The 26,540-nt window shown below is 44.3% G+C and overlaps 1 protein-coding gene across 2 annotated transcripts; it reads left to right on the forward strand.

Annotated features, from left to right (window-relative positions):
- The first annotated feature begins 3,514 nt into the window (after nt 1-3,514).
- On the forward strand, nt 3,515-22,563 carry LOC119878398 (phytanoyl-CoA dioxygenase, peroxisomal-like). 2 transcript variants are annotated; one of them, XM_038589026.1, is made up of 9 exons: nt 3,515-3,843; nt 5,553-5,611; nt 8,100-8,210; nt 8,842-9,010; nt 13,692-13,773; nt 14,976-15,157; nt 17,430-17,579; nt 18,858-18,921; nt 20,123-20,258. In XM_038589026.1, the coding sequence occupies exons 1-8, from the start codon at nt 3,769-3,771 to the stop codon at nt 18,906-18,908; spliced, it is 879 nt and encodes a 292-aa protein (XP_038444954.1). In that variant the 5' UTR covers nt 3,515-3,768; the 3' UTR covers nt 18,909-18,921; nt 20,123-20,258. The 2 variants fall into 2 exon arrangements, with proteins under 2 accessions (XP_038444954.1, XP_038444953.1); XM_038589025.1 differs by lacking the exon at nt 18,858-18,921 and adding an exon at nt 22,248-22,563 and having other exon boundaries at nt 3,520-3,843; nt 20,123-20,257.
- The last annotated feature ends 3,977 nt before the right edge of the window (nt 22,564-26,540 follow it).

A 26,540-nucleotide genomic window follows, 5' to 3' on the forward strand; every position in this document is an offset into this window, starting at 1 on the left:
AGCCAGAGGGCAGCCTTTCTGCAAGTGGGATTGGAACTCAAGCCATAAGTACGCTGTGCGGGACCCGACAGGGATTTATACACATGTTGGTCCTCAAAAGCGACAAACCAGTGCTCTACAAAATAAAATGTGTTGGAAACCTCTGAGTAAGGTGAACATACTGTTGGGCTTTTTTTTTTTTTTTTTCTTTTTTTTTGGTATACTGGTGATGACTAAATCTGAATTCTTTTGAATGTCCATCATGTCTTGAATGCTGCTGGCTTCTTCGGTGGCAGGTCTCCTGAGAGGCAGGGAGCTAAGCAGATGATGTCCCTGAGGAAATCATCTTCGTGAAGATTGGATTTTGTAAAATGCAGGTCTGTGTGATTCATGTGATCCCGAGGAGGAAGAACTGGTCTTTAAAGCAGGGTTTCCCAGAGTGCATTCCAGATCATCTGGGGGTGCTTGTCACGGGCACGGTCTCGGGTCTCGCCACAGACCCGCAGGATCCGAGTTCTGGGTGGCCCAGGGAGTCTGTCTTCCACCAGCATCCCAGGTGGCTCCGTGCACTGAAGTTGGGACCACAGATCTGAGGAGTGTCCCAGAGGGCCAGGAAGAGGCAAAGGAGGGAAGGAAAGTGCAGTTGCTCTGGCAGCACCACTCTGGGCCCAGCAAACACGCACCCACGCCCAAGAATTTGGAGAGTTCCTTGAAGAATCAAGTGATTGAATATTTGACCTCTTAGCAAAATCTGTGTAGGAGATCTTCCAATTTGGTGAATACTTAATAAATAGACAATTATTTGGCTTCCTGATAGCATTTTAAAACTTCACATTGACCTTGGTATAGTGAGTTGTTCTCCTTAAATCCTATGATTTATCCAAAAATATAGCTTGTTGGGATCCCTGGGTGGCGCAGAGGTTTGGCGCCTGCCTTTGGCCCAGGGCGCGATCCTGGAGACCCGGGATCAAATCCCACATCGGGCTCCTGGTGCATGGAGCCTGCTTCTCCCTCTGCCTGTGTCTCTGCCTCTCTCTCTCTCTCTCTCTCTGTGTGTGACTATCATGAATAAATAAATTAAAAAAAAACAAAAAACAAACAAAAAAAACCACAAAAATACAGCTTGTTAAAATGCACGGCATTTTAAACTACAGTCTGAAAGGGCACGGCCCTGGTGAGGTAGGTTATTCCTATGGGCAACAGGAATTACCTGTCAATATCAAGGCTCAGCTTGTTATATTTGCGCAGGCTGTGTTGAAACTTGGAATTCTGCCTAGGAAGAGATGCTGAAATACTTACTGTGTAAGCAATATGTACTTTTTGGCCAAATATTTTTAAAATAACTTAGTACGTTGTAGTCTGCAATTCTGCATGCCTTATGATGAATAAATGGGAGTGCTTTAAGTTGTTCTGATCTGAGATGTTTGAGCCAGCAGTTTTGGTCTGAATTTAGCGTTGCCTTTCAAGGAGTTATAACCGAATTCTAAGTTTTACAGTTTTATTCTGTAAAGAGAGACCAGAATAGCTATACTGTACTACTACTGCGATGCTTTTCTTTATTTTTAGAAGTAATAAAGCAAGCATAGATAATGATGCTTCAGATACATAAGTATCTTGTGTGTGCATGTATGTGGGTACACAGAGAGAGGTCTAGATTTCCCCCAACCTACCTCCTTGAGCTTCTCATCCCCCAAGCTCGGAGCACCCTTTTTCTCTAGACAAGGTATTGGTTGCATAGATAATATAATTTACTTTCAACAGTAATTTTGCACCTTTTCTCACTAGAGAGAATAGTGCATATGGGGGGCACCTGGGTGGCTCAGTTGGTTAGGCGTCCACCTTCAGCTCAGGTCATGATTCTGGAGTTCTAGGATTGACACCTGTATCAGGCTGTGCACTAAGCATGTACTCTGTTGTCGCACTGCTTCTGCTCCTAACCCCTACTTCCTTTATCTCTCTCTCAAATTGATGAATAAAATCTTAAGAAGAAACCAAAATGATGACATATTTCTAAGGTGAGACATTCCTGAAGTAACTCTTTAAGACAAAGAAACAATGAGAAAAATGAAGAAGAAAAAAGAAACAATGAGATGCTATGTCAATCATCTGCAGAGACTGGATGAAAAGATATTCTAGAAAGAATTTCTAGTTCTTACAGTCATTATGGAAAGCAGTATGGAAGTTCCTCAAAAAATTTGAACTAGAACTACCATATGAGGGGCGCCTGGGTGGTTCCGTGGTTGAGCGTCTGCCTTTGGCTCAGGTGGTGATCCCGGGGCCTGGGATCAAGTCCCACATTGGGCTCCCCGCAGGGAGCCTGTTTCCACCTCTGCCTAGGTCTCTGTCTCTTCCTCTCTCTCTCTCTCTCTCTCTCTCTGTGTCTCTCTTATTTAAAAAAAAATAAAAATAAAAAAAGAACTGCCATATGATCCAGTAATCCCACTTCTGGGTATCTATCCAAAGGAACTGAAATTAGATCTCCAAGAGATATCTGCACTCCCACCTCCACCTAGCACTATTCACAAGAGGCAAGATAAAGCAAACCTAAGTGGTGGTCAACAAGTGAAAAGGTAACGAAAACAAGGTACACACATACAATGGAATATGATTCAGCATTAGTGAGGAAGGACATCCTACCATTTTGTGACAACATGGATGCAGCTTGAGGGCACTAGGTTAAGTGAGATAGGCCAGTCACAGAGAGACAGGTACCTCCTTCTCCCACTTACCCAAGGAATTTAAGAGTCAAACTCACAGAAGCAGAGACAATGGTGGTTACCAGGGGTTAAAGAGAGGGGAGAATGGAGAGGTGACGGTTTAAGGCTACAAACTTTCAGTGAAGCTACATAAGTGGTTCGAGAAGTCTATAATACAGCATAGTGTCTACAGCTAGCAATGTTGCAATATATACTTAAAATTTGCTAAGACAGTGGATCTTATCTTGTGTTCTTCCCACATACAAACAAAATAGTGAGGTGAAGAGTATGGGAGAAAATTTTGAGAAGGGATGGTGGTTATGACCTCGATGGTGGTGGCAGTATCATGCATACTTACCCCAAAGAAACTGAATTGTTGGAACGGAACGGAAAGAAAAGGAGGGGAAGGGAAGAGAAGGGAAGGCCTGGCTTGGTTGGTGGATCCTGAACTACTGATGTTGGGGTGGTCAGTTCGAGCCTCATGTTGAGTAGAAATTAGTTCAAATAAATGAATTTAAAAAGAGAGAGAGAAAGATAAAACTTCAGAGTTTTAGAAAATTTAAAATACTAGACTGTGGATCACACTAGCTTCAGAGTCATTCCTTCAGGGACTTTCTTTTTCTTGAATGAGAAGCCAGTATGTTTCGGCAACCTCAGACTGGATCCCCAAATTCCTCTTTGGATCAGCACCTTACTTGTATGGGTGAACGACCATGTGAATTGTCAGAGCATCTGCACAGGGAGGGAGGGGCACAGTCACGTGGGATTAAACAGACTGAAAGTCCCGGTTGGGAGCATGGGTCATGTGTTGGCTCACTTCTCCCTGGACGACCTTCACCGGGTTAGAAGCCCTTGAAAGGATCTCTGCGATCTCGAGGAGCAGGGTGTGCGGGCATCCCTCCTCTCCGCCCGGGGCGCCCAGTGCGTGGACCCAGGAGGCCCGGGGCATCTCCGCACCACGCAGAATCCGGGCGCTCCACGCCCTCCTCCAGACCGACGTCCGCTCGTCGCCCCGCCCGCCGCCCGGAACGAGGCCGAGGCCGAGGCGGAGGCCGACGCCCGAGACCCTGCTGAGCCGTCTCCTGTCGCGGCCATGAACCAGCGCCAGGCAGCCGCCCGCCTGCGCGTCGTGCTGGGACACCTCGGCCAGACCTCCGCCAGGACCGGCGTATCCTTTGGGCTGCGGGAGCTCGGGCTGCAGGAGGGGTGGCCTCCAGGGTCCCCTGGGTCGGCGCCCGCGTCCCCGTGATGGTCCCGCCTGTTCCGGGCGCCCGGGGCGGGGGGCAGCGCGGCAGGCGGCAGGGGGCATCCGGCCGCCGGGAGGGCGCGGGCAGTGCGGGCCCCGGGGCTGATGCGCGCCCCCAGCCCCCGGCGTCCGCGCCGTCCCGGGCCCGGGGCCCCGCGCTGCGGGCGGAGAGCAGGCGGCGTGCGCGCAGCTCCCCGGGCCTCTGGCCGCGGCCGCCCGGAGCCCGGGAAAGGCGAAGCACGGGCCCGGCACCGCGCGCGGAGCTGCCCGGGGCGGCCGGGCGGGCGGGCGGGCGGGCGGCAGCGGGACCCTCGGGCCGGGCCGGCCCCCTCCGCGGGGGAGCCCGCTCTGGCCGCGGCCCCGGCGCTCCCCTCCTGCCCGGGACCTGCGTGCGCCGCCCGCCGCCCGCCGCCCGCCGCGCCCAGGGGCCCGCGCTCTCCGCGGCCTCGGCCTTCACGAGGGCAGCTCGCAGGCGCCGTGGGCGCCACTGCTGTGGCATCCAGGACACGTCGCTGCAGGACAGGGACACCAAGTTGCCGGATAGAACCGGGTCTCCTGATCCCTCTGGGGGCCACTTCGGGGAGCCTGGGAAACGCTGCGCGCGATTTTCCCTTAAGCCGCGGGACTAGTCTCTGTCCTGCTGTGGGCAGGGTCCTGAAACCTTTCCTACAAATGAGACTGGCTGTTGTAGGATTGCTCTGAGTTCCAAGCCGCGATGCAGCGGTAAACGAAAGTCCAGCCGCCCTCCCACAAGGCTGATGAGGTGATCTCATCCGACGGGCCAGAAAGCAGAAACCCAGGCCAGGGGAGAGGCACACTCTTGACCGAAGCCATTTAACTAAAGCAGTGTGTTCCCGGGACGGGCACCGTCAACAGCAGCTGGAAACTTGCTAGAAAGGCAGATTCCAGGCTCATCTCTGACCCTGGACTCCAAACACCTGGGAGTGGGGCCCAGCCATCTGTTTTCACTTGTTTCGGATACATGCCCAACAGTGAGAAGCACCAACATACTGGGACTAGGGATAACTGGGTCCAGTCTGGTACTGCTGTTAACATTTGATATCATGGGCCCCTGGGTGGCTCAGTCCACGAGGCATCTGATTCCTGTTTCTAGCTCAGCTCTGGAGTGGAGCCTGTTGATTTAATGGACTCTTTATTTAATTTTTTAACGAGCCTTACTCCTTCTCCTATTTTGGTCTGGACTGCCACTAACTTCAATACTTCTTTTGAAGAGTACATTGCTCCTCACTGTTAGACATGAACCTTACAATGTTTATTTGTTCAGTAGTTTAGTGGAAGGAATAGTCACATAGAATAAACTAGGGAAATCTATGAAGGAAACAGTGATGGCTCAAGTGTGGGCTCAGCCATTCTCTGCTGGGTGACCTTGGACCAGTTACTGAGCCCAGGGGTCCAGGCCACCTTCTCTGGGCAGCTGGAATGCTGATAAAGGTCTTGGGGCTTCCAGCCCCTCCTCAGGACTTTGTGAATTGAAATGATGGAAGCAAGGGCGCATACCTGTCATCAGCTCTGTGTGACTTCCCGGATGAGGGCTAATCCAGGGCCAACTGTGGGTTCCAGAAAATGCTGACTCTGAAATTTAATTTTATTTGCCTTAATTCATATTGTAGGTAGCTTACCCCACTTCGGGAGCTGTGTCTCCAAACAGCTTCCATCCTCCACAATTCCAGTAAGTAGATCTAATGGTCATTAAAAACCATATGATATACATATATACAGCTTTTTCTAGTGGTAATTAAGATATAAAATACAGGGGATGCCTGGGTAGCTCAGCAGTTGAGCATCTGCCTTCAACTCAGGGCGTGATCCCTGTCCAGGGATCAGGTCCCACATCAGGCTCCCTGTGAGGAGCCTGCTTCTCCCTCTATCTCTCTGCCTCTCTCTCTGTGTCTCAAATAAACAAAAAAACAAACAATAAATAAAATATTTTTTAAAAAAAGATATAAAATACAACATATCATGTTGTCCGGTGAATTTATTACACAGGGGGTGGGGCGCTTGGGTGGCTCAGTGTGTTAAGCATCTGACTCTTGATTTCTGCTCAGGTCATGGTCTCAGGATAATGGAATGGAGCCCCATGGAGGGCTCTGTACACAGCAGGGAGTCTGCTTGCCCCTTTCCGTCTCTGCTCACCCTGCCCTGCCTGTCCTCCCTCCCTCCATCCCTAAAGAGAATAAATAAAATTAAAAATATAATTCATGGGGCAGCTTGGGTGGCTCTGTGGTTTAGAGCCTTCCTTCAGCCCAGGGCCTGATCCTGGAGACCTGGGATCGAGTCCTGCGTCGGGCTCCCTGCATGGAGCCTGCTTCTCCCTCTGCCTGTCTGTCTGTCTGTCTCTCTCTCTCTCTCTCGTAAATAAATAAATAAATAAATAAATAAATAAATAAATAAATAAATAAATAAATAAAATATTTTAAAAAAATAATTCATTATAAAAATCCTCTGTTGCCTGGACTTGTTCTAATTAAACCTAGGGAAAATGTTGAAGACCTTGACTTAATTTTTATATGTATTTTAACATTTAGAAAGGCAAAAAATTTTAGAAGTGTATAATCTGATTAATTCTTTTTAAAGATTATTTATTTTTTTATTCATCAGAGAGACAGAGAGACAGAGAGGCAGAGACACAGGCAGAGGGAGAAGCAGGCTCCATGCAGGGAGCCTGATCCGGACTGAATCCCGGAACTCCAGGATCATGCCCTGGGTGGAAGCAGGTGCTAAGCACTGAGCCACCCAGGGATCCCCTACCCCGGTTATTTCACATTCAGGCATGTTACACCTCATTGAAGTTAGCCCTTAGTGTGTGGTCATACTGCTCTATTAGGTAGTATCTTTGGTTTATCTTAAATTATCTTTGTAGGAGAAGACATGATATCCATGGAATATTATCATAGAGCCACAATTCTGATGTAAATTAATGGATGGGATGCTCTGAGTTGTGCATAAACTGACTTGGATTTTTCAACTTTGATTTCTTCTGAGAATGTATGATTTTTTTTTGAGAATGTATGATTTAATATAAAACATAAAATCTGTTATATTTAAAATAAAATTAAAATATAAAATCTACTGGATTTGATTCCCACCTAAAAAACCATACTTATTCCTTACAAAACAAATTACAAAATCAGAGAAATAAAAGGAATTTTAAAAAATCATTCATAATTCCATTACATAAGGCAATCACTTAAAAAACATGTTTTTAAAAAAATTTCTCTTCATTAATTTCAAGTAGTGTCTTGGTTTTGTGCAAATCTAAGTATATTTTACTATTATAAGCACTGTCCATGCTATTAAGTCCTTCATTTTTTTTAAAGATTTATTTATTTTTTATTTTTTATTTTTTTAATTTTTTTTATTATTTTTTTTTAATTATTTATTTACGATAGTCACAGAGAGAGAGAGAGAGAGAGGCAGAGACACAGGCAGAGGGAGAAGCAGGCTCCATGCACCGGGAGCCCGACGTGGGATTCGATCCCAGGTCTCCAGGATCGCGCCCTGAGCCAAAGACAGGCGCCAAACCGCTGCGCCACCCAGGGATCCCTTAAAGATTTATTTAATTAAGAGAGAGAAAGCATAAGGGGTAGTGAGTGAGAGAGGGACAGAGGGAGAGAATCTCAAGCAGATTCCCCACTGAGGCCATAGTAAGCCATGGGCTCAATCTCAGGACCCATGAGATCATGACCTGATGTGAAATTACCAGTTTGCACCTAACCGACTAAGCCACCCCAGGGCACATGCTCTTCACTTTTAAAGCCCGAGTCCTATCTATCCCATTGAGTGGACATAAGTAATTAATTATTCTTCTATTTTTTGGTGACAGTAGTTAATGTTTTGGATTTAGACCTTTTCTAAATACATGTTGAGTTTAGGGGTTCCTGGCTTGCTCAGTCAGAAGAGCACATGACTCTTGATCTTGGGGTTATGAGTTCGAACTCCATATGGGATATGGATATAGGGATTACTTTTAAAAAAAATGAACAAACTTAAAAGAAACCATTAGACATTAAATAAAAAGGTTCAGATATTTTCTTAGAGTAAATAAAAAATAGAAATGCCGGATGGAAGAGTAGTAGAAACATTTCTCAGGTTCTTGATACATAGTGTTGGGTTGTGATTTTTCAGTTGGACTTATTTGAAAGTTTTCTTTCCTTTAGGTATACTCAGGATAATGATGTCCTAAGCCTAGAACAGAGAAAATTTTATGAAGAAAATGGGTTTCTTGTCATTAAAAGTTTGGTGTCTGACCCGGACATTCAACGCTTTAGGTACAGTAACCTTTCATTATTTTAAGAAATATGTTGTATGTTTGCAATGGGAACATGGGTAGTAAGAGTAGTGTGTGCATGTTCAGATATTTTTCAGGGACTGGTTACTTGGGAACTGGTTGGGAACATGAGCTCTGGAGCAAGAAGGGCTGGCTTTAATCTTAGCCCTTCTACTTAATCTTGTGTGCCCTGGGGCAATTTACATTCCATGCCTCTCCTTTCTCATCTGTAAAATGGGGATAATAGTACTGAGCCCTAGTGTTGTTGTGAGGACTGAATAAGGTAAAAGACACACAGAGTGCTTCCAACCGGGCCTGGCCCATGGAATGGAGGAGAGAAGTATTTGCCATTGTTACTCAGATGCAACCAAATCACAAATTTTCCCCCACTGTTTTCTTAGGCTAAGGAAGATGTGAGTTCTCACAGCGAATTCTGGCCTCACAGTGAGGAGGCAGGGGCTTGTGAGCTGGCCATTTCCTCACCCTATGCTCAGAGCTGCTCAGTCTGGCCTGGAGGTCAACTTGGTGCAGAGACACCATCTCCTCAATCTTTGTGGATCTTTCCACAGAACTGGCCAGGCAGGTGCCTGGAGCCTGCAGTAATGACATCATCTGCCAATTTCATTTCCTAGGGACCAGTTTGAAAGGATCTGCAGAGGGGAGGTGAAACCAAAACAAATGATAATAATGAGAGATGTGTCCATTGCAAAATCAGAATATATTCCAAGTGAAAGGATGATTTCAAAGATCCAAGACTTCCAAGAAGACAAGGAACTCTTCAGATACTGCACTCTCCCTGAGGTTGGAGAACCTTCCTGTGTTTTCTTTGTTTTTAGGTTAACAGCCCACCGACATGCCTGCCCCAGGAATTGCTGCTTTTCCTTTCTCTGAGCCCCTCTCTGGTGGTTGTAGAGCAGTGGTTCTCAGTTGGAGGAGCACATCTGGTGGCGCCTGGAGCCCTGTAGGGTTGTCACAAGGTTTGGTCTGTAGAGCCTGGGCATGCCGCTAATGGAGCCCAGGGAGCCTATAATGCACAGAACAGCCCCTCCCCCCAATTAATGAATTATCCGGCCCCAAATGTCAATACTGGCCAGGTGGAGATACCCTGCTCTGGCGCTTGGTAATTAACCTGGTGGAGAAGGGCGGGAATTCTGCAGTGGAGAGGGGGAGCCTCTCTCACACTGAATATGGGCATATCAACAGGAGTCACATTGCAGATCCCACTCACTATACATCCATTTATTGTTGCTTTTGTTTCTGTGAATCTGGTAGTAGAGGTTTAAGTAGGTCTTTAGAGTTAAACTTGTCTAAAAAATTCTCATTCTTTAAGCATAAATCATGTTTATAAAGTTATCCACATAATATAGAACATGTAAAGTGAAGTCTCCCAACGTTCAGCCCCACTCACTGCCAAGCTTTTAGGTGTATTCAACTAGAATTCTTTCATGGCCATGAAAATGCATACGTAACCCCCCACGTTTTGTGTATCACGGGAACAAACTGGTTGTCACCGAGTCTTGTCCACTTATAATAGATCTCAGACATCTTTCCATATCACTTACATATTATCACTTATGTATCTATATCATACTTGCAAATTTCTGCATAAATATATGACAGTTTATGGATAATTTATTTAGAATGGTTTTAGATTGTTTATTGTTTTTTAAAGATTTTATTTTTTCATGAGACACAGAGACAGGCAGAGACATAGGCAGATTGAGAATAAGCTACCTGTGGGAAGCCTGATGTAAGACTTGATTCCAGGACCCCAGGACCATGACCTGAGTCAAAGACAGACACTCAACACTGAGCCACTCATGTGTCCCTTGACACATGGCACACTTTTTTTTAAGGGGCACTTTGCATATAGAACATTTTGGAAATTATAACCCCAAATGCTAGTAGATAATTTGACTTAATGGGAACCTGGCTGCTTTAGTTGGTAGAGCATGGGGGATCTTTTAGTTTTTAAGAGGTATGCACTTTTTTTTTTAAGATTTATGCATTTATTTTTGGCATGAGAAGGGGACAAGGCACAGGTTGAGGTAGAGGGGAGAATCCTCAGGCAGACTCCCTGCTGAGTGCAGAGGACGACACAGTGCTGGATCCTTAGACCAAGATCATAACCTGAGCCCCAACCCAGAGGTGGACATTTAACCAAGTGAGATACTCAGGATATTCATGAGATATTCATGAGAGACGCAGAGAGAGAGGCAGAGACAGAGGCAGAGGCAGGCTCTTCACATGGAGCCTGCGCAGGACTTGATCTCTGGACTGGGATCATGCCCTGAGCCAAAGGCAGATGCTCAATCGCTGAGCCACCCCGGTGTCCCAGTTGCATGTGGAGATTATTTAAAATTTAGAAAAAAAAATACTTAAATAAATAATTAAAAAAAGGAAGAAAATTGTCCTCATGAGAAAAGACTGTACAGGCAGGCCACCTATCATGTCCAGCCCCTTGGGTTGGGGACAAAGGGGGACATGGCCCCTGAATCATCTATTCTTCCCAACCTCAAGTCTTGCAATAGAAATGGAACTTGTGAGCATCGATCAAGGAGGAAAAGCTTGAAGTTAGAGGTAACTTGTGTTAGATGAATCACGATGAGGCCTCCAGGGTTCCCACCTTTTGTGTAACACGGGAACAAACTGGTTGTCACTGTGTTTTGTCCACTTATAATAGACCTCAGACATCTTCCCATATGACTTACATATTATCACGTGTATCTATATCTATATCATACTTGCAAACTTCTGCATAGCATCCCATTGTGTCAATGTACCACAGTTTATGAACCATTTATTTCAAATGCTTTTAGTTTTATTTTTATTATTTTTTAAAGATTTTATTTATTTATTCATGAGAGACACAGAGAGAGAGGCAGAGACATAGGCAGAGGGAGAAGCAGACTCCTCACACAGAGCCCGATGCCGGACTTGTTACCTGGACTGTGATCACACCCTGAGCCAAAGGCAGAGGCTCAACCCTGAGCCACCCAAGAGTCCCGGTTGTGTGTGGATATTACTTAAAATTTAAAAAGATCTTTAAACAAATGTTAAAAAAAAAGAAAGAATATTTTCCTCATGAGAGAAGACTGTACAGGCAGGCCACCTATCATGTCCAGCCCCTTGGGTTGGGGACAAAGGGGGACAAGGTCCCTGAATCATCTATTCTTCCCAACCTCAAGTCTTGCAATGGAAATGGAACTTGTGAGCATCAATCAAGGAGGAAAAGCTTGAAGTTAGAGGCAACTTGTGTTGCCTGAGGCCCTGGGTACCCGGAGGCCTCCAGGGTTCCCACTGTTCTCAAGTGTGCACCATGCACCTACTGGTTCATGCAATGACTTTTAGGAGGTGGGTACGATATAGTAGTTGGGTATTTATTTCAATATGTATTGGAAAAAGTAGCTGGTGCATCAAACCTATGACTTCAGGAATATTATTAATCAGGATAAGACATGAGTTAATTTAGGAAAATTATTGACTAATATTGGGCAGTTAGCAACATATGCTAGAAATGGTAAAATGTCTCTTGAGTCACTGAAGTTTAGAAAATACTGGTAGGAGATGCTGGGCAGGCATGGCCCGATGGAGCATGTGAGTCTTGATCTCAGAGTCGTGGGCTCAAGCGATAGAGATTACTTAAAACCAGGAAACAGGAAAGGAAAGTATATGAAGAAATATATTTGAGGAATATATTCTTCAAAGAAAATATCACAAGAAAATATAAAAGATGACACCCTTTATAAAAAAAAAACAAATATGAGCCCCGACTCCTAGGATTTGGGACCATTTCGAGTGTTTCATGCTCAAATTGCCAATATGGCTTATACGGGAGATCAAGTAGTGAGAAAGCAGTAGAAGAGGCTTCATTTTTTGAAGTCAGACAGAACTGGAGATGGAATACCGTCCTTTTCGTTGAAATTGCTCTGCCACCTTGGGCACTTTATTATCTGCAGGATAATGATCATTTAAAGGATCTTTAATTCCTGGGGGCATTACTTTTCAGGGATTGTTGTGAGACTTAAGTGGCTGACACATAAAGCGCCTGGCAGGTGGTAGGCATGCAAAGCTGAGTGCTTTCCTCCCTAGTGGGTTAGATGTAGGAGGGAGCACACCCGCTGCCAGACCTTTGGCCAAATTCAGCCTCCCCACCCCGCCTCTGCTTCCTCATACTCTGTAACTGCACCTTGCTGTCAAGCACCAGTGCCCATGTCATTATTTAACATCCTTCCAACAGAATATAGATGCCATGGGAGGAGGGACCTGTTCATCTCACTCCCTGCTGCGTGTCCTTTTCTATCACTGTCTGGTTTGTAGCCCTCAGTGAAGAGCTGTGGAAAGGGAGGTGGCCTGACTGTGAAGTGTCCCCCTGTTGCTGTTCTCTTGTCCCCTGGGCTCTGCATGGCAGCTGCACGTTATTGGGGCCTCTCATGGTCCTTTCATTTATTATTCTCTTTAATGATTCTACTTATTTGAGAGAGAAAGTGAGTGAGATCAAGAGAGATCATGAGTGGCAGGGAGGGGCAGAGGGAGAGGGAGAAGCTGACACCTCTCTGAGCAGGGAGCTGGACATGGGGATCATGACCTGAACTGAAGGCAGATGCTTAACTGACTGAGCTGCAATGGTGTCCCCCTACCACCTTTTTAAAAAGTGACTTCTACACTCTAGGAGTAGCTTGCAGTCACGACCCCGAGATCAACAGGTTCATGTTCTAGTGATTGAGCCAGCCAGGTGCCCCTCGTGGTCCCTTCTTATGAAGAGTCTCCGTGAGGGGAAGAGGAAGGTGCCTTCTCCCTGGGCATCTATGGACAGTGTCAGGTGAAAGGAGGGTATTCCTGCCCTTCCCAGTCGAAAGCTGAGAGAAACTCTTCGCATTCTCATAGAAAATGGGGTTTGGTTTCCAACTGGCTTAAAAAGCCTGTTTAAGGGCAGCCCCGGTGGCCCAGCAGTTTAGCGCTGCCTTTGGCCCAGGGTGTGATCCTGGAGACCTGGGATCGAGTCCCAAGTCGGGCTCTTGGCATGGAACCTGCTTCTCCCTCGACCTGTGTCTCTGCCTCGCTTTCTCTATATCTCTCATGAATAAATAAATAAAATCTTTAAAAAAAAAAAAAACCTGTTTAATTCAGAGTGTTACAGATTTCCAGTGCTGAGTTTTTCATTCTTTGTTTGCAACGTTGGGAAATACCAACTTTTTTTTTTTTCCTTTAAATAATTGTTTGATAGAGAGGGAGAGGCAGAAGGAGAAAACCTGAAGTAGACCCATTACTGTGCAAGGACCCCAAGGCAGACCTGTATCCTATGACCCTGAGAACATGACCTGAGCTGAAATCAGGAGTTGGATGCTTAAGCAACAGACTCACCCAGGCACTTCTACCAAGTGTTTTGTATAACTATGTGCATTTTGACTCTTGTACAAATAAGTGTACATTGTACTACGTGGTTGTTTATTTGATTTCTCATGCAACTCTTTACTCTTAGATTCTGAAATATGTGGAGTGCTTCACTGGACCCAATATTATGGCCATGCATGCAATGCTTATAAACAAACCTCCAGATTCTGGTAAAGTGGTTTTATTTGTTAAGTAGAAGCCAAAAAAAAAAAAAAAAATAGAGAAAGGTAAAGTAAGAAAAAGTTTCAAGGATTCAAAGGATCGCTTTGTGTATAACTGCTGAATATTAAAAAACAAATGTGGGGACGCCTGGGTGGCCCAGTGGTTGAGGGTCTGCCTTTGGCTCAGGTGGTGATCCTTGGGTCCTGGGATCTAGTCGTACATCAGGCTCCTCGCAGGGAGCCTGCTTCTCTCTCTGCCTGTGTCTGTGACTCTCATGAATAAATAATAAGATCTTTAAAAACATAAAATAAGGGCAGCCCAGGTGGTTCAGCGGTTGGCGCCACCTTCACCCCAGGGTGTGATCCTGGAGACCAGTGATCCAGTCCCATGTCAGGCTCCCTGCATAGAGCCTGCTTCTCCCTCTGCCTGTGTCTCTGCCTCTCTCTCACTCTCTGTGTCTCTCATGAATAAATAAATAAAATCTTTAAAAAAAAATGTGTATATACTTTTAAGTCTTAAAACAGTATGTAAAAAAAAACCAGTATGTATCATAAGAATCGTGGAGTAGGGATTTCAGATGTCAACTATATGGTTATTTTTTCTTACTTTTAAAGATTTTATTAATTTTTTTGAGAGAGAGGGAGAGACACCATAGAGGAAGAGAGAGAAGCAGATTCCCTGCTAAGCAGAACCCTTTGCAGCTTGATCCCAGGGCCCTGAGATCCTGAGCTGAGAAAAGGCAAATGCTTAACCCACTGAGCCACCCAAGAGCCCTTAGAGGCCTTTTATTAACTTAGTTAGCTGATATTTTTTGCATCAGCCACTTAAAAGGCTAACAGGGAACCTCAAATTTGGTTGCTCTCTTCAATTACTCAAACTTTTTTTTTACTTTTTGAATTCTAGCTTCTATGCCCAAACCACAATTACAAAGGAATAAAACACAATAGAATTCATGACATGTGTATGAATTGCTAGTGAATGTTGTGTGTCAGTAAGTCCTCGGCTCCCAGAAACCCAGAAAAAAAATAGAGGATCTGGAGTTGTCCTGTGGATTTGATATTCAAATTTGATGCTTATCTCTCTGGACTGATTCTCAATAATGTTGTTTCACTTCTTTGGGTTTTGTGGGAATAGTCATTGCTGTGGTTTTGCAGGCAAAAGAGATGAAATCTGAGATGCAAGTGTGTATTAACAGCAGGTTCTGTTTCAGGCAAGAAGACATCCCGCCATCCCTTGCACCAGGATCTGCACTACTTCCCCTTCAGGCCCAGCAATAAAATTGTCTGTGCTTGGACAGCCATGGAGCACATCGACAGGAACAATGGCTGTCTGTGTGTGTTCCCAGGCACACACAAAGGCTATCTGAAGCCACACAATTATCCCCAATGGGAGGTATGTCTGCGTAGAGGAGGCATCATTTTTTTGTTGTTGTTTTTTGTTTTTTGTTTTTTTTTAGGTTAGCTTTTTTTTGTATTTTTTTATAGGGTTCGATTTTTCAACCTATAGTATAATACCCAGTGCTCATCCTGTCAAGTGCCCCCCTCGATGCCTGTCACCCAGTCACCCCATCGCCCTGCCTGCCTCCCCTTCCACTACCCATTGTTCCTTTCCCAGAGTTAGGGGTCTCATGTTCTAGCTCAGAGGAAGAATCTGTTTTTTGTTTGTTTTTGTCGTTGTTTTCTTTTAAGATTTTATTTATTTATTTGAGAGAGAGAGAAAGAGCACAAGCAATGGGAGAGGAGGGGAGGAGAGAGACAAAGGGGAAGGGAGAGGGACAAGCAGACTCTGCTGAGCACGAGTCAGATATGTGGCTTGAACTTCGCACCCTGAGATCATGACCTGGGTTGGCATCAAGACTTGGACGCCCAACTGACTGAGCCACCCAGGCACCCCTAGAGGAGAAATCTTAACCAGAATATTGTTTGTTTTGATTTCACATCACTCTCCCTAAAGAGCTTTAACAATCAGATGGCATTTCCTTCCTTACAAAACATCATTATAGGATTTACAATTAGGGTCAGGGAAGATTCAAGGATGTCAGGTAAAATAACCATTTTTCCATCAAGAAGTGTTGGAAAGCTGACCAGTGTGGGGCACTTTGGTAGGTACTATATAGGATATGAAATTATCAAGCCCAATTGCACAGGTAAGATGTCAACACTTGCAACACCACATGCATGTGTAAAGTGCCAACTACTTCTTACCCACTGATTGATGGCTCTTGGCATAAAGAAGAGAGAGGAATCATCTCTTTACTGCTAGAGAGACCAATGAAGACTCTGGGGAAGCATGAGTAGTATTCCATTGCATGACTGTTACATGGTGTATGGAATTGAGCTAGTTGAGGATGGAAGAGTATAGAAGGCTTTTGAGCCCATGAATGGTGAGATCAAATTGATCCTTCAATAATGATAATCTAGAGGCTTAGAGCAGGATATACTGGAGGTAGGGCTCCAGAGGCAGAGAAACCAGAGAGGAGATGATAAGTGTTTTAGGTATCAGACAATATGGTCTTGAAATCCCATAATGATGGTCAGAAAGAGAAGAGCACGGGTTGTTAACGCAGGAAGAATGAATGTGGTCTGTAGGAAGTAAAGAATATGGCTTTCAGGACTTCTGTCTCAATTAGATTCTTGCACTGAGGATTAGTGCCAAGGAAAATACTGGGGTCTGGATTCTGATATAACTGAAACTGTGAGATTCACAAATTCAGTTGAGTTTTGGGGAAAGTTTGGTGCAGGCAACAGAAGTGGGCTGTGGCTGACTTAAGCCAAACGAAGTGTTTTGGAGGGTGGCAGGCACCTGCTGAGTCCATGGAAAGGCTGGCTAGCTCTGATGAGCAGGAGAGTGGGGGTTATGTTCAGTGGGAACACTCGGGGTGGGGCACCTGGTGGGGTCAACTGAACTGTGATCATGACCAGTGCCTTCCATCTTCTGCTCAGATTCAAAGTGACCACAGTGGGCGGTTAGATTGACTTAGCTTAGGTCACGTATCAACCCTGGCCAGGAGAGAAGTGCACTGGATGAAAACCACAACTGAGTCCAGCAGGAAAGCAGTCCTTTCCCCAGAAGAATGTGGCACAGTCTCAGGAAGGGAAATGTGATGCCGTCCTTCCACCATAACTATTACTTAATGAAATAACTGACTTGGGAAATAGTTATAAAAAACAGAATGTTTTAATTTACTGTTTTTCTTTCCTTACTCTGCATGTGACATCAGTGCTTTCTGAGCTGAGAAAAATTGAGATTTTCTCTCTGCTGGTTTGGGAGAACAATTAGCTTCTTAGAGGTACTCCTGAGTTATAGAAGAATGGTTCAGGCAAAGTTCTAGGTGAGGAGAATATCATCCTGGGAAAGAATGATTATACATTCAGGCTTGAAAGGTGATCTCCCATGTTAACTGCAACATGCAACGTTGATCTAGATCCTCAATATAATACAGTTATGAAGGGTGAGAAGAAATTTCAGCATCTTCCTTTGCCTCCCTAAATCCATGATTTTAATATCACAATGTGACTTTCACAGCCACACATCTGAGAAGCTTTTGTATATTTGCAGTACCTGTTAAGAATCTATTTATCTTTCTCTTGGAAGAACTTAGGAAATCTACTTTTTAGTCATTGGGTTCCTCAAATACAGAGTTGGGTTCTCTTATGTGTTCTAGGGGGGCGTGAACTTAATGTTCTATGGGATCCAGGACTATGATGAAAACAGCCCCCGCGTGCACCTCGTGATGGAGAAAGGAGACACCGTTTTCTTTCATCCTTTGCTCATCCACGGATCTGGCTGGAACAGAACTCAAGGATACCGCAAGGTATGCATTACATCACCGTGCTTTCCAAAGACGAATAGGTTAGAAGCAAAAATGTCAAGATATGTGAAACTTTATGAGATTTGTGATGTTTAACTAAACTGCTCTTGCTCTGGTTTATTTACCAGGAAATATATTTGATACCACATTCTTTTTTGCTAAGTTATCAGTAGGAGGCCATGTGACCTCCGGTTCCCAATCCTACTGATCGTGAATTAGGAACATTCATAGAGTTGCTTGGTAGCCCACAGCCTGTGCTTTTGGAGACAGAAAGAATGGATGATGTACTAAAATCTTAAAATGGGAAATGGATATAGGAACCATTTATGACGGCAGTTTATAATAGCTTTGTTATTGAATTGGCTGCCCAGAAATAAGATTTAGCAGCGAGCCATGGTTTTTGCCCCTTAGCTATGAATATATTAAAAACCTATTGATTTCATTGCTTGCATTAAAATTTGACAAAATTTCCCATATTCCCAGATTTCTCTCTTCTCAAAAATTCAGCAGCTCTGACAGTACTGTGGACTGACATTATTCCACATTACATGGCTCTTATTACGATATATAGGGGGTTTTTGGGGTTGAGTGAAGCGTGCCAGTTTGTCACACCAACACCCATTGTCTCCCTAGGTGCAGGGTTAGCTACCATGTTTCATCTTCCATTCATTCATATTTCCACCAGGTCAACAGGGCCAGGATGAGGGTGAGGCAAGAAAGCCCTCTCCTCCAGGGAAAATTTAGCAGGGGTCGGGGGATGGTGCCAAACACCTCAACAATCAAGTTAAATGATAGTTTAAGGCAGTATTTAGAAAATCAAAATCAATGCAAAAAATACCTTGATGAACACAATGCCAAAATTTTAAATAAAGACTAGATCAGACTCCCCACCAACATGATCCTCAGAACTGTACAAGCAGGGGTACAGCCACAATGACATAAATAATATGAATGTTCATGAAATTCATGAATTTGGCCATTTATCATGTGTCCTTGGTGTCAAAATTCAACTTGATATAAAAAATGGAATTTTATGTATATGCATCTGTATCAAAACAGCAAGCTAAGACAAATAGTCTTAAAGTCTGTATGAGTTAGAGAATTATATTACTTCCTATATGATCAGGGTTATAAACTGAGTAGGATAACAACATACTGAAAGATCTCATGTCAAAACCTGAAAATATAGTATAAAGTGATTACTGTATGAAACTAAAAGGTAAATGATAAGAAACCAAGTAATGTGATTGATAATATCCTAACTTTGTAATTTTTCAATAGTTTTTGAACTACTTTATTTGGGAAAAGATGAACCCCTACAAAAAGACTTAAAAATGCATATATGGTAATGTACTTATCCCCTTGGATGTCACTTTTTCTTGGTGTGGTTTGGGGGCTTCCATGGGAAATGGGGGTCCCTGTGTGGCTCAGCGGTTGAGCGTCTGCCTTGGCTCAGGGGGGTGATCCCAGTCCGGGGATCCAGTCCTACATCGCGCTGCTTGCATGGAGTCTGCTTCTCCATTGCCTGTGTCTCTGCTCCCCTCTGTGTCTCTCGTGAACAAATTTAAAATATATATATATATAATAAAAATTAAAAAAAAAAAGGAAATGGAATTTGTGACTCCACTGTCTACAAATCTCATGTTGTAAGCAAAGCAGACAGCCCTTCTGAGAGGTGAGGTCATCTCAAGAGAAGAGAACTAACATGCGACTAGGAAAGTGAGTTTTAAGTTTATCTGCTGATAACCTTTTCAAGAATGGGAACAACCGGGCAGCCCCGGTGGCCCAGCGGTTTAGCGTGGCGAGCAGCCTGGGGTGTGGTCCTGGAGACCCAAGATCGAGTCCCATATTGGGCTTCCTGCAGGGAGCCTGCTTCTCCCTCTGCCTGTGTCTCTGCCTCTCTCTTCGCTCTCTCTGAATGAATAAATAAGTAAATCTTAAAAAAAAAAAAAAAAAAAAAAAAAGAATGGGGAGAACCAAGTAACCTCCTTTCCCTTAAGAAGGAAACAAGATGTGTACCTTATGTGAATGATCTTGGACTTCAAATGTCCTTTTGATTTGAAAGGGGTGGGTGTGTATATTATTTTCCTTTGCAAGGTATTTTTAATGTTGATTTCCCTGATCTTTAGACATTAAAATAACAAAGCACCACAAACTCAGCTGAGTAACTAACTTCTGTGACTAAGAAGAGGATGAAGAACCCTGGAACCCATTCCTGTTTAGGACTGGGGGATATGCACTAGCTAGATAAATCACATGTTAAAAAGTTTAAAGTCCTCTTACTCTTGTCATTATGTTCTCAGCCCATTTTGAAAACAAGTATCCCAGGGAGCTTAAAACCTCTTGGAATTTCTCAGTCAGCCTTTAGCTGTACCTAGGGGGAGAAAAGACTCCAACCCCAAAGAGGCTAATCCAAGACACGATGGAACATTCTAGAAATCAAATGCTAGTGAAATAGCTGATGTTCTAAAAGAAGACTTTCTGTTTGGTTGTTGCTGTTAACAGATTTTTTTCTCCCCCAATATTAATCATTTCACCCTGCACAGGCAATTTCCTGCCATTTCGCCAGTGCTGACTGCCACTACATCGATGTGAAAGGCACCAGTCAAGAAATCGTTGAGAGGGAAGTTATGGAGTTAGTACACAGATTATACGGAATTCCGAAAGATACCAGCTTGCAGGTACGTTTGTATGAGATGAAAGATTTATAAGACTATTTTCTTCAATGCATGACAATACTCATATCTATTTTTTTAAAGATATTCTTTATTTATTTGAGAAAGAAAGAGAGAGGGAGAGAGAGCATGAGCAGTGGGGAGAGAAAGAGGGAGAGGAAGAAGTAGACTTCCTGCTGAGCAGGGAGCCTGATGTTGGGATCAATCCAGCAACCTGAGATCATGAACTAAGTGGAACATAGAGGCTTAACCAGCTGAGCCACCCGGCAACTCTGTTATCCCTGATTTAATTTGGAAGCATAATGTGCATTGTTTAGAGCACCGTGCAGAAGCCTTGCTGAGATCCACTGAGAATTTCAGCTAATACTTGCTTCCCCCACGTGGGGCACCTGAGCATCCCAGACTTCTTTATGTCTTTTGGCCGCCCTGTGCTGTGTAGGCTATCCTGTTCCAGGACAGGCAGGTAGGAAAGGAAACAGCAGATCTGGAGGAGAGCAAGTGAGCAACAAAAGCCACCTTCTGAATGCACATAAGGAAAGTTAAAGGTTTGGGATATTACCCATAGGCCTCCCTTAATTTCTCTACAACAGAGTATTTACATATATGCAGATCCAATAACTGTCCCAGAAGCAATTCTCAAGCAGGTTTCTGTGTGGGTCAGTTAGCATCTGGGGTTCCACGGAGCTGATGGCAGAAACCACTGATGCTTATCAAGAGGGGACATGAGACATTATTTCATATGCTTTGCTACTTAATACACAACACTTGTAAAGTAGTTGCGTGTAGCTAGTGGGCATTCAGTGCTGCCGATGATCCCCAGACAAATTACAGTCAAGCCAAAGAAATAAACATATTTGCCTGGTAGACAAAGACATTTTAGCCTCCGAACCAAGAGGCTGATCCTATGTTCCAATTTGCAGAAATCACCAATATATGTTTTCCTAGGGGGTGACAGGACCTCCACGTAGACTGAATGTAATGATAACTCGGCCCCTCTAGTACTGTGAAGAGTACCGCACACCAGCACTACGCTACTGGGCCACTGGGAATCACCTTCTGAAAGTCATTCCCAGCTGAAGAATCTTACTTCCCCCTTGGCCCCTTCTCCCTTTAGAACCTATGAATCTACCCCATATCAGAAAAGACTCTCATTTCTCATTTGCCGTTGGTGGGAAGTCTTGTCCTTCTCTCTTTGCCCAGTTTTTAAAACGCTTTTATGAAGGCATCCTATTTTGTGAAGTGGGGCTTCCGGGCAACACACTGATTCTTGCAGCAGAAAACAAAAGCATATATTGTGTTGGCAGTTTGTCAGGGTTGTAAATGAATGAACTGCCGCCAGTATTTATTTCAATTATTTGAGAGAGAGAGAGAGAGAGAGAGAGAGGAGAGAGAGAGAGAACGTGAGCAGGAGGTGGGGGTATGGGCAGAAGGAGAGGGAGGGAATCTCCAGCAGATTCCCCACTGAGCCAGGACCCCAACACAGAGTCCATCCCAGAACCCTGAGATGAGTTGGACTCTGACTGAGCAACCCAGGTGCCCCAAGAAAGTTTGTTGACTCAAAAGTCTCAGTTGTTTGATGAAGAACAAAGCAATAATACCAAATCACCCCAATACCAAATCATGACCTGATTTTCACTGAGGAGCAGATCACTCTAGATGAGGCAGCGAGTGGCTAAAGGAAAGCCAGACAAGGAGTACAGGTCTTCTTGACCAAACAGCATGCTAAGCCTGTTGAGGACACCTGTAGTCAACAGGAGCACCAATTGGCACAGGCTGACTGGCCTGACTGGCGTCTGGCTCTCTCAGTTTGTTCAACATGATTTCAGATGTTGACAAGTAAATTATTGGGAGTCTTAAAAAATGGTTTATTTACTGATAGGACCACTGTGAGAGTTTTTCCACTTAACTATTCGTAGATGCTAGAAATCTACTTTTTTCTTATGCTGAACACATTCCCAGTGTTCCGTGGACTCCTTGTGGTTGGCTTTATTTCCAGGATGTCTTTAGACTGGGAGGACAGCTGGTGAAAGGAAGAAGGACCAACCTTTGAAGTGGCCGTCTGCTGGAGCTCTTTGAGAGGAAACCAAAAGGAATCAAGATGCCTATGGAACCTGTTTTATTAATGAGCTGTCCTAATCTTTCCTGTCACTTGTTATGAAGATCACAACGCACTTACAGGGAACTTTATGGGATCTGGTTAGCTCTGGGTGAGGGGCTGTTGCTTTAATGGATGAACAGGTGTAACAGTGGCATATTACTATTGTCAGGAATACTACTTTGCACCTAATAAAGGTCACTGATGTCTAATTTAAGTGTGTTCAGTTACTTTCATCCAGTTAGCTCTTTGCCCAAGCAAGAAGGAAAGCTTTGAAACTCAGGGTCTGCTGACTTTTTCGCATCCCTCTTCTGGAAATCCCACCACCCACTGATTTCATGGCATGAGAGACTTCTCAGATCTAGAACACTGTCCTCTACACACACGTTTAATGAAGGGCATTGTGGAGTGAGGACAAGGGTGGATGTTCATGCTCTGACACATGTCCTTGTGTCCTTGAGTCCTTGCATGACTCTTCCAACCCAGCCAGCTTGCTTAAAGAAAAGCCAGAATTTTTCCAAATCTTTCTCTGTTGCTGAAGAAGGAAGACAAAGGTGACTTCCTCTGCTAGTTAGGCAGCTGGAAACCCTCAGCATTTATGAATGAAACCTAAACTCTCTCAAGGTACAGGGAAATTGTTAGTTTCGATTTCTAATGGGCAGGAACTGGGGAAATTTGTTTTTTTTTTTTTTCATTTAAAGATTATTTATTTATGTTAGAGAGAGCACAAGGAGCAGCAGGTTGGAGGGGCAGAGGGAGTGGGAGAAGCAGACTGCCCGCTGGGCAGGGAACCCGATGGGGGCTCAACCCCAGGACCTGAGCCTAAGGCAGAGATGTTTAACCCACTGAGCCACCCAGGTGCCCCATGGGGACTTTCTTGTAATACAGAGCTGTGTTTCTACACCAGCTGAGGGTAGCAAAGACACATACTACTGATTATTAAGCATACCAGTTAGAATTTAGATCAGGAATAACAAGGAGTCCTTTTCTTTCAATCTGCTAAGCAGAAGTTGTTCTAAATGGACGTTCACCTTTTTTGTTGGTTTCTTTGAGGACGCTTTCTTTCCTTCTCTTTCTTTCCTTGTGAGAGAGCTCAGAGGGAGAGGGAGAAGCAGACTCTTTGCCTAATGAGGGCTCGATCCCCAGGAACCTAGATCATGAGATGAGCCAAAGGTAGATGCTTAACCTACTGAGCACCTAGGTGCAGGAGGACACACAGTTTAAGTTCACATCTGGCTGGAAACTGGAGAAGGTAAGACTATCCCTGACAGGGTTTAAGGAAATTGGATTATGGAAGAATTGTACATAAAATGTACATAAGGAATACGGTGTAATCAGCATGTATGGAGCACTGTTCTAGCAAAAACATTTTTTAACTCTTCAAATTTCAAATACATTTGAAAAAATAAACTTCAATAGGAAAGCAGACAGCACAGTTTATGTCCCTTAGGCATTTCTGGTTGCCAACTAGTCTCTCAGGAAACAATCCATTTCCCATTTGTTCTGTGTCCCTGGTGTCCATGAATTCATTTCCCAAACATCCAAGCATCCATTCCTATTCAGCGCAATAGGACTAGATGTCAAAGAAAGACAACAAGTGGAGGAGTTAGGACGGCTCCTTTTGTCTGTGTGGACCCACCTGGGAGAGGTGGGCAGGAGGATCAGCTGTAGAATGGAGAGCTGGGACGGGATTACCACCGGATCTTGGCAGAATGAGGAGCAGCCTGGTTTCCCAGTGGCTGTAAAGGGGAGGGATTTATCCTGGGCTAACCTTTTATTTCCCCAGAGGCTCACTTCCAAGGGCTATAGGAGGTACTCCAAGTGCAGACCAAAACAAATAGAAAGGGTCCCTTTCGTTGATGATTGGCACTGACAGCCTCAGAAAAACAGACCTTGGCTCCTGGTATCTGCTTGGAGTTCCTCCTTTGTGAGCCACAGACTGAAGCAGTTTGAAAAGCTTCTGATTGAATCAACAAAGGGTGGTAACCTTTCCCAAAGCCAATCCTAGTAATATGGCTGCATGGTTCAAACCAAATCCACCTGTGCAAGACCTTTTCCTACTAACCCCGGGCAGGCCGGCAACTCAGCTCCCGTACCCATCCTGTATGTACAGCATAGCCCATCACTTGGCCCTTGACTTTTCCGGAAGGGATGATGTTCTTTTTTTTTCATGTTAAGACCCTGCCTTCCCAAATAGAGAGGGTAGGCTCTTTGATAGCCCTGTCTATTCCTTTGCCCCTCCTGTCCCCCGTGACCACTTCCAGCACACTCACACTCGAGGCACGTACTATTTATGGCTTGTTCAATGTGAACACCAAACTTCTCATTTTTGTAGCTGTCCCTCCTACATAAGAGAGTGTCTTCTTGGAAATGTAGACACTTTACCTGCACGGTACCCATTATGATTCCCAGACATGTTTTTTTCTGAATGTTTCAACCACTTCTCCTTTTTTTTGAAATATATTTTACTTATTTACTCATGAGACTTACACACACACACACAGAGGCAGAGACATAGATAGAGGGAGAAGCAGGCTCCCTCTGGGGAGCCTGTTGCAGGACCGAATCCCAGGACTCTGGGTGGGATCATGCCCTGAGCCCAAGGCATATGCTCAACCACTGAGCCACCCAGGTGTCCCAGTTCCAACCACTTCAAATTCCAGGGCTCTCTTCACCAAACCTCTCCCCTATAGGTGGTGGTATGGGGGGGCGGGGCACTGGAAAAGTGGTGACTGTGGCTGAGTTTTTGCTCACTCATCAGAACTCTAGAAAATGTTTCCGTTGAATTCAACATTTTGTAAGTTTTAGTTTTATATTCTTTATTTTTTAAGTTTTATTCATTTTTAAAAATGTAATCTCTATACCCAGTTTGGTCCTTGAACTCATGAATCTGCCATCAAGAATCAGATGCTCTACCAACTGAGCTTGCTAGGCACCCCCAGTTTTGTTTTTTGTTTGTTTGTTTTTGGCCATGGGTGGATCCTGCACAGGGAGGGGCAGAGGGTGATGGAGAAGCAGACACATCACAGGGTGGGGAACCTAGAGTACAGCTCAATCCCAGGACCCCGAGATCATGACCTGAGCAGAAGACAGAGGCTTAAGTAAATGAGCATGCCCCCAGGTGTCCCCAATAGCCCCTAGGTTCAGTATTCTTAAAGAATTTTTTAAATGGTAGCAAAATGCACATAACACAATTTACCACCATCATCATTTTTAGGCCTCTAATTCAGTGGCATTAAGTACAATCTAATCGTTGTGCAACCATCACCGTCATCCATCTCTAGGACTCTTTGGCTTGAAAAACTGAAACTCTGTCCTCATTAAACACTAACTCCCCATTCCCTCTCCCCCAGGTCCTGGCACCCACCATTCTACTTTCCATCCCTATGAATTTGACTACAATGATAACTCAGACAGGGGGTGGTCCTACAGTATTTGTCATTCTGTGACTGGCTTATGTCACTTAGCATAATGTCCTCAGAGTTGATATATGTAGTAGGTGATGTGTGAAAATTTCCTTCTTTTTGAGCGCTGAGTAATATTATATTGTATGGATATACCCAGTTTTGCTTATCCATTCATCAGTCTGTTGACATGTGGTTTGCTTCCATCTTTCATCAAATGTGAAAATTGCTATGAACATGGTGTACAAATATCTCTTAGACACATTGCTTTCTTTTATTCCAGATACATATATTTATATGTATATTTTTAATATTTATTTATTCATCAGAGACAGAGAGAGGGAGGGAGAGACAATAGGCAGAGGGAGAAGTGGGTACCCTACTGAGAGTCTGAGAGAGACTTGATTCCAGAACTTTGGGATTATGAACTGAGCCAACGGCAGACACTCACCGATTGAACCATGCAAGCGCCCAAAGATACATATTTTTAAGTAGGCTCCATGCAAGGCATGGAGGCACTCACAACCCTGAGATCAAGTCCTGAACTGAGATCAGGAATCAGACACTTAAGTGACCGAGCCACCCAGGCGCCCCTGGAGAACTTGCTGTCAATTTTTTGGTATATATACCCAGAAATGGGGTTGATGGATCATATGGTTTTTCTATTTTTAATTTTTTGAGGAACCCTCATACTGTTTTTCAATAGTGGCTGCACCATTTTGCATTCTTGCCAACATTACATGAAAGTTCTAATTTCTCTACATCCCCACCAGTACTTGTTATTCTATTT

Source organism: Canis lupus, unplaced genomic scaffold (genome assembly GCF_011100685.1).
Source record: "Canis lupus familiaris isolate Mischka breed German Shepherd unplaced genomic scaffold, alternate assembly UU_Cfam_GSD_1.0 chrUn_S1575H1764, whole genome shotgun sequence".
Lineage (NCBI taxonomy): Eukaryota > Metazoa > Chordata > Mammalia > Carnivora > Canidae > Canis > Canis lupus.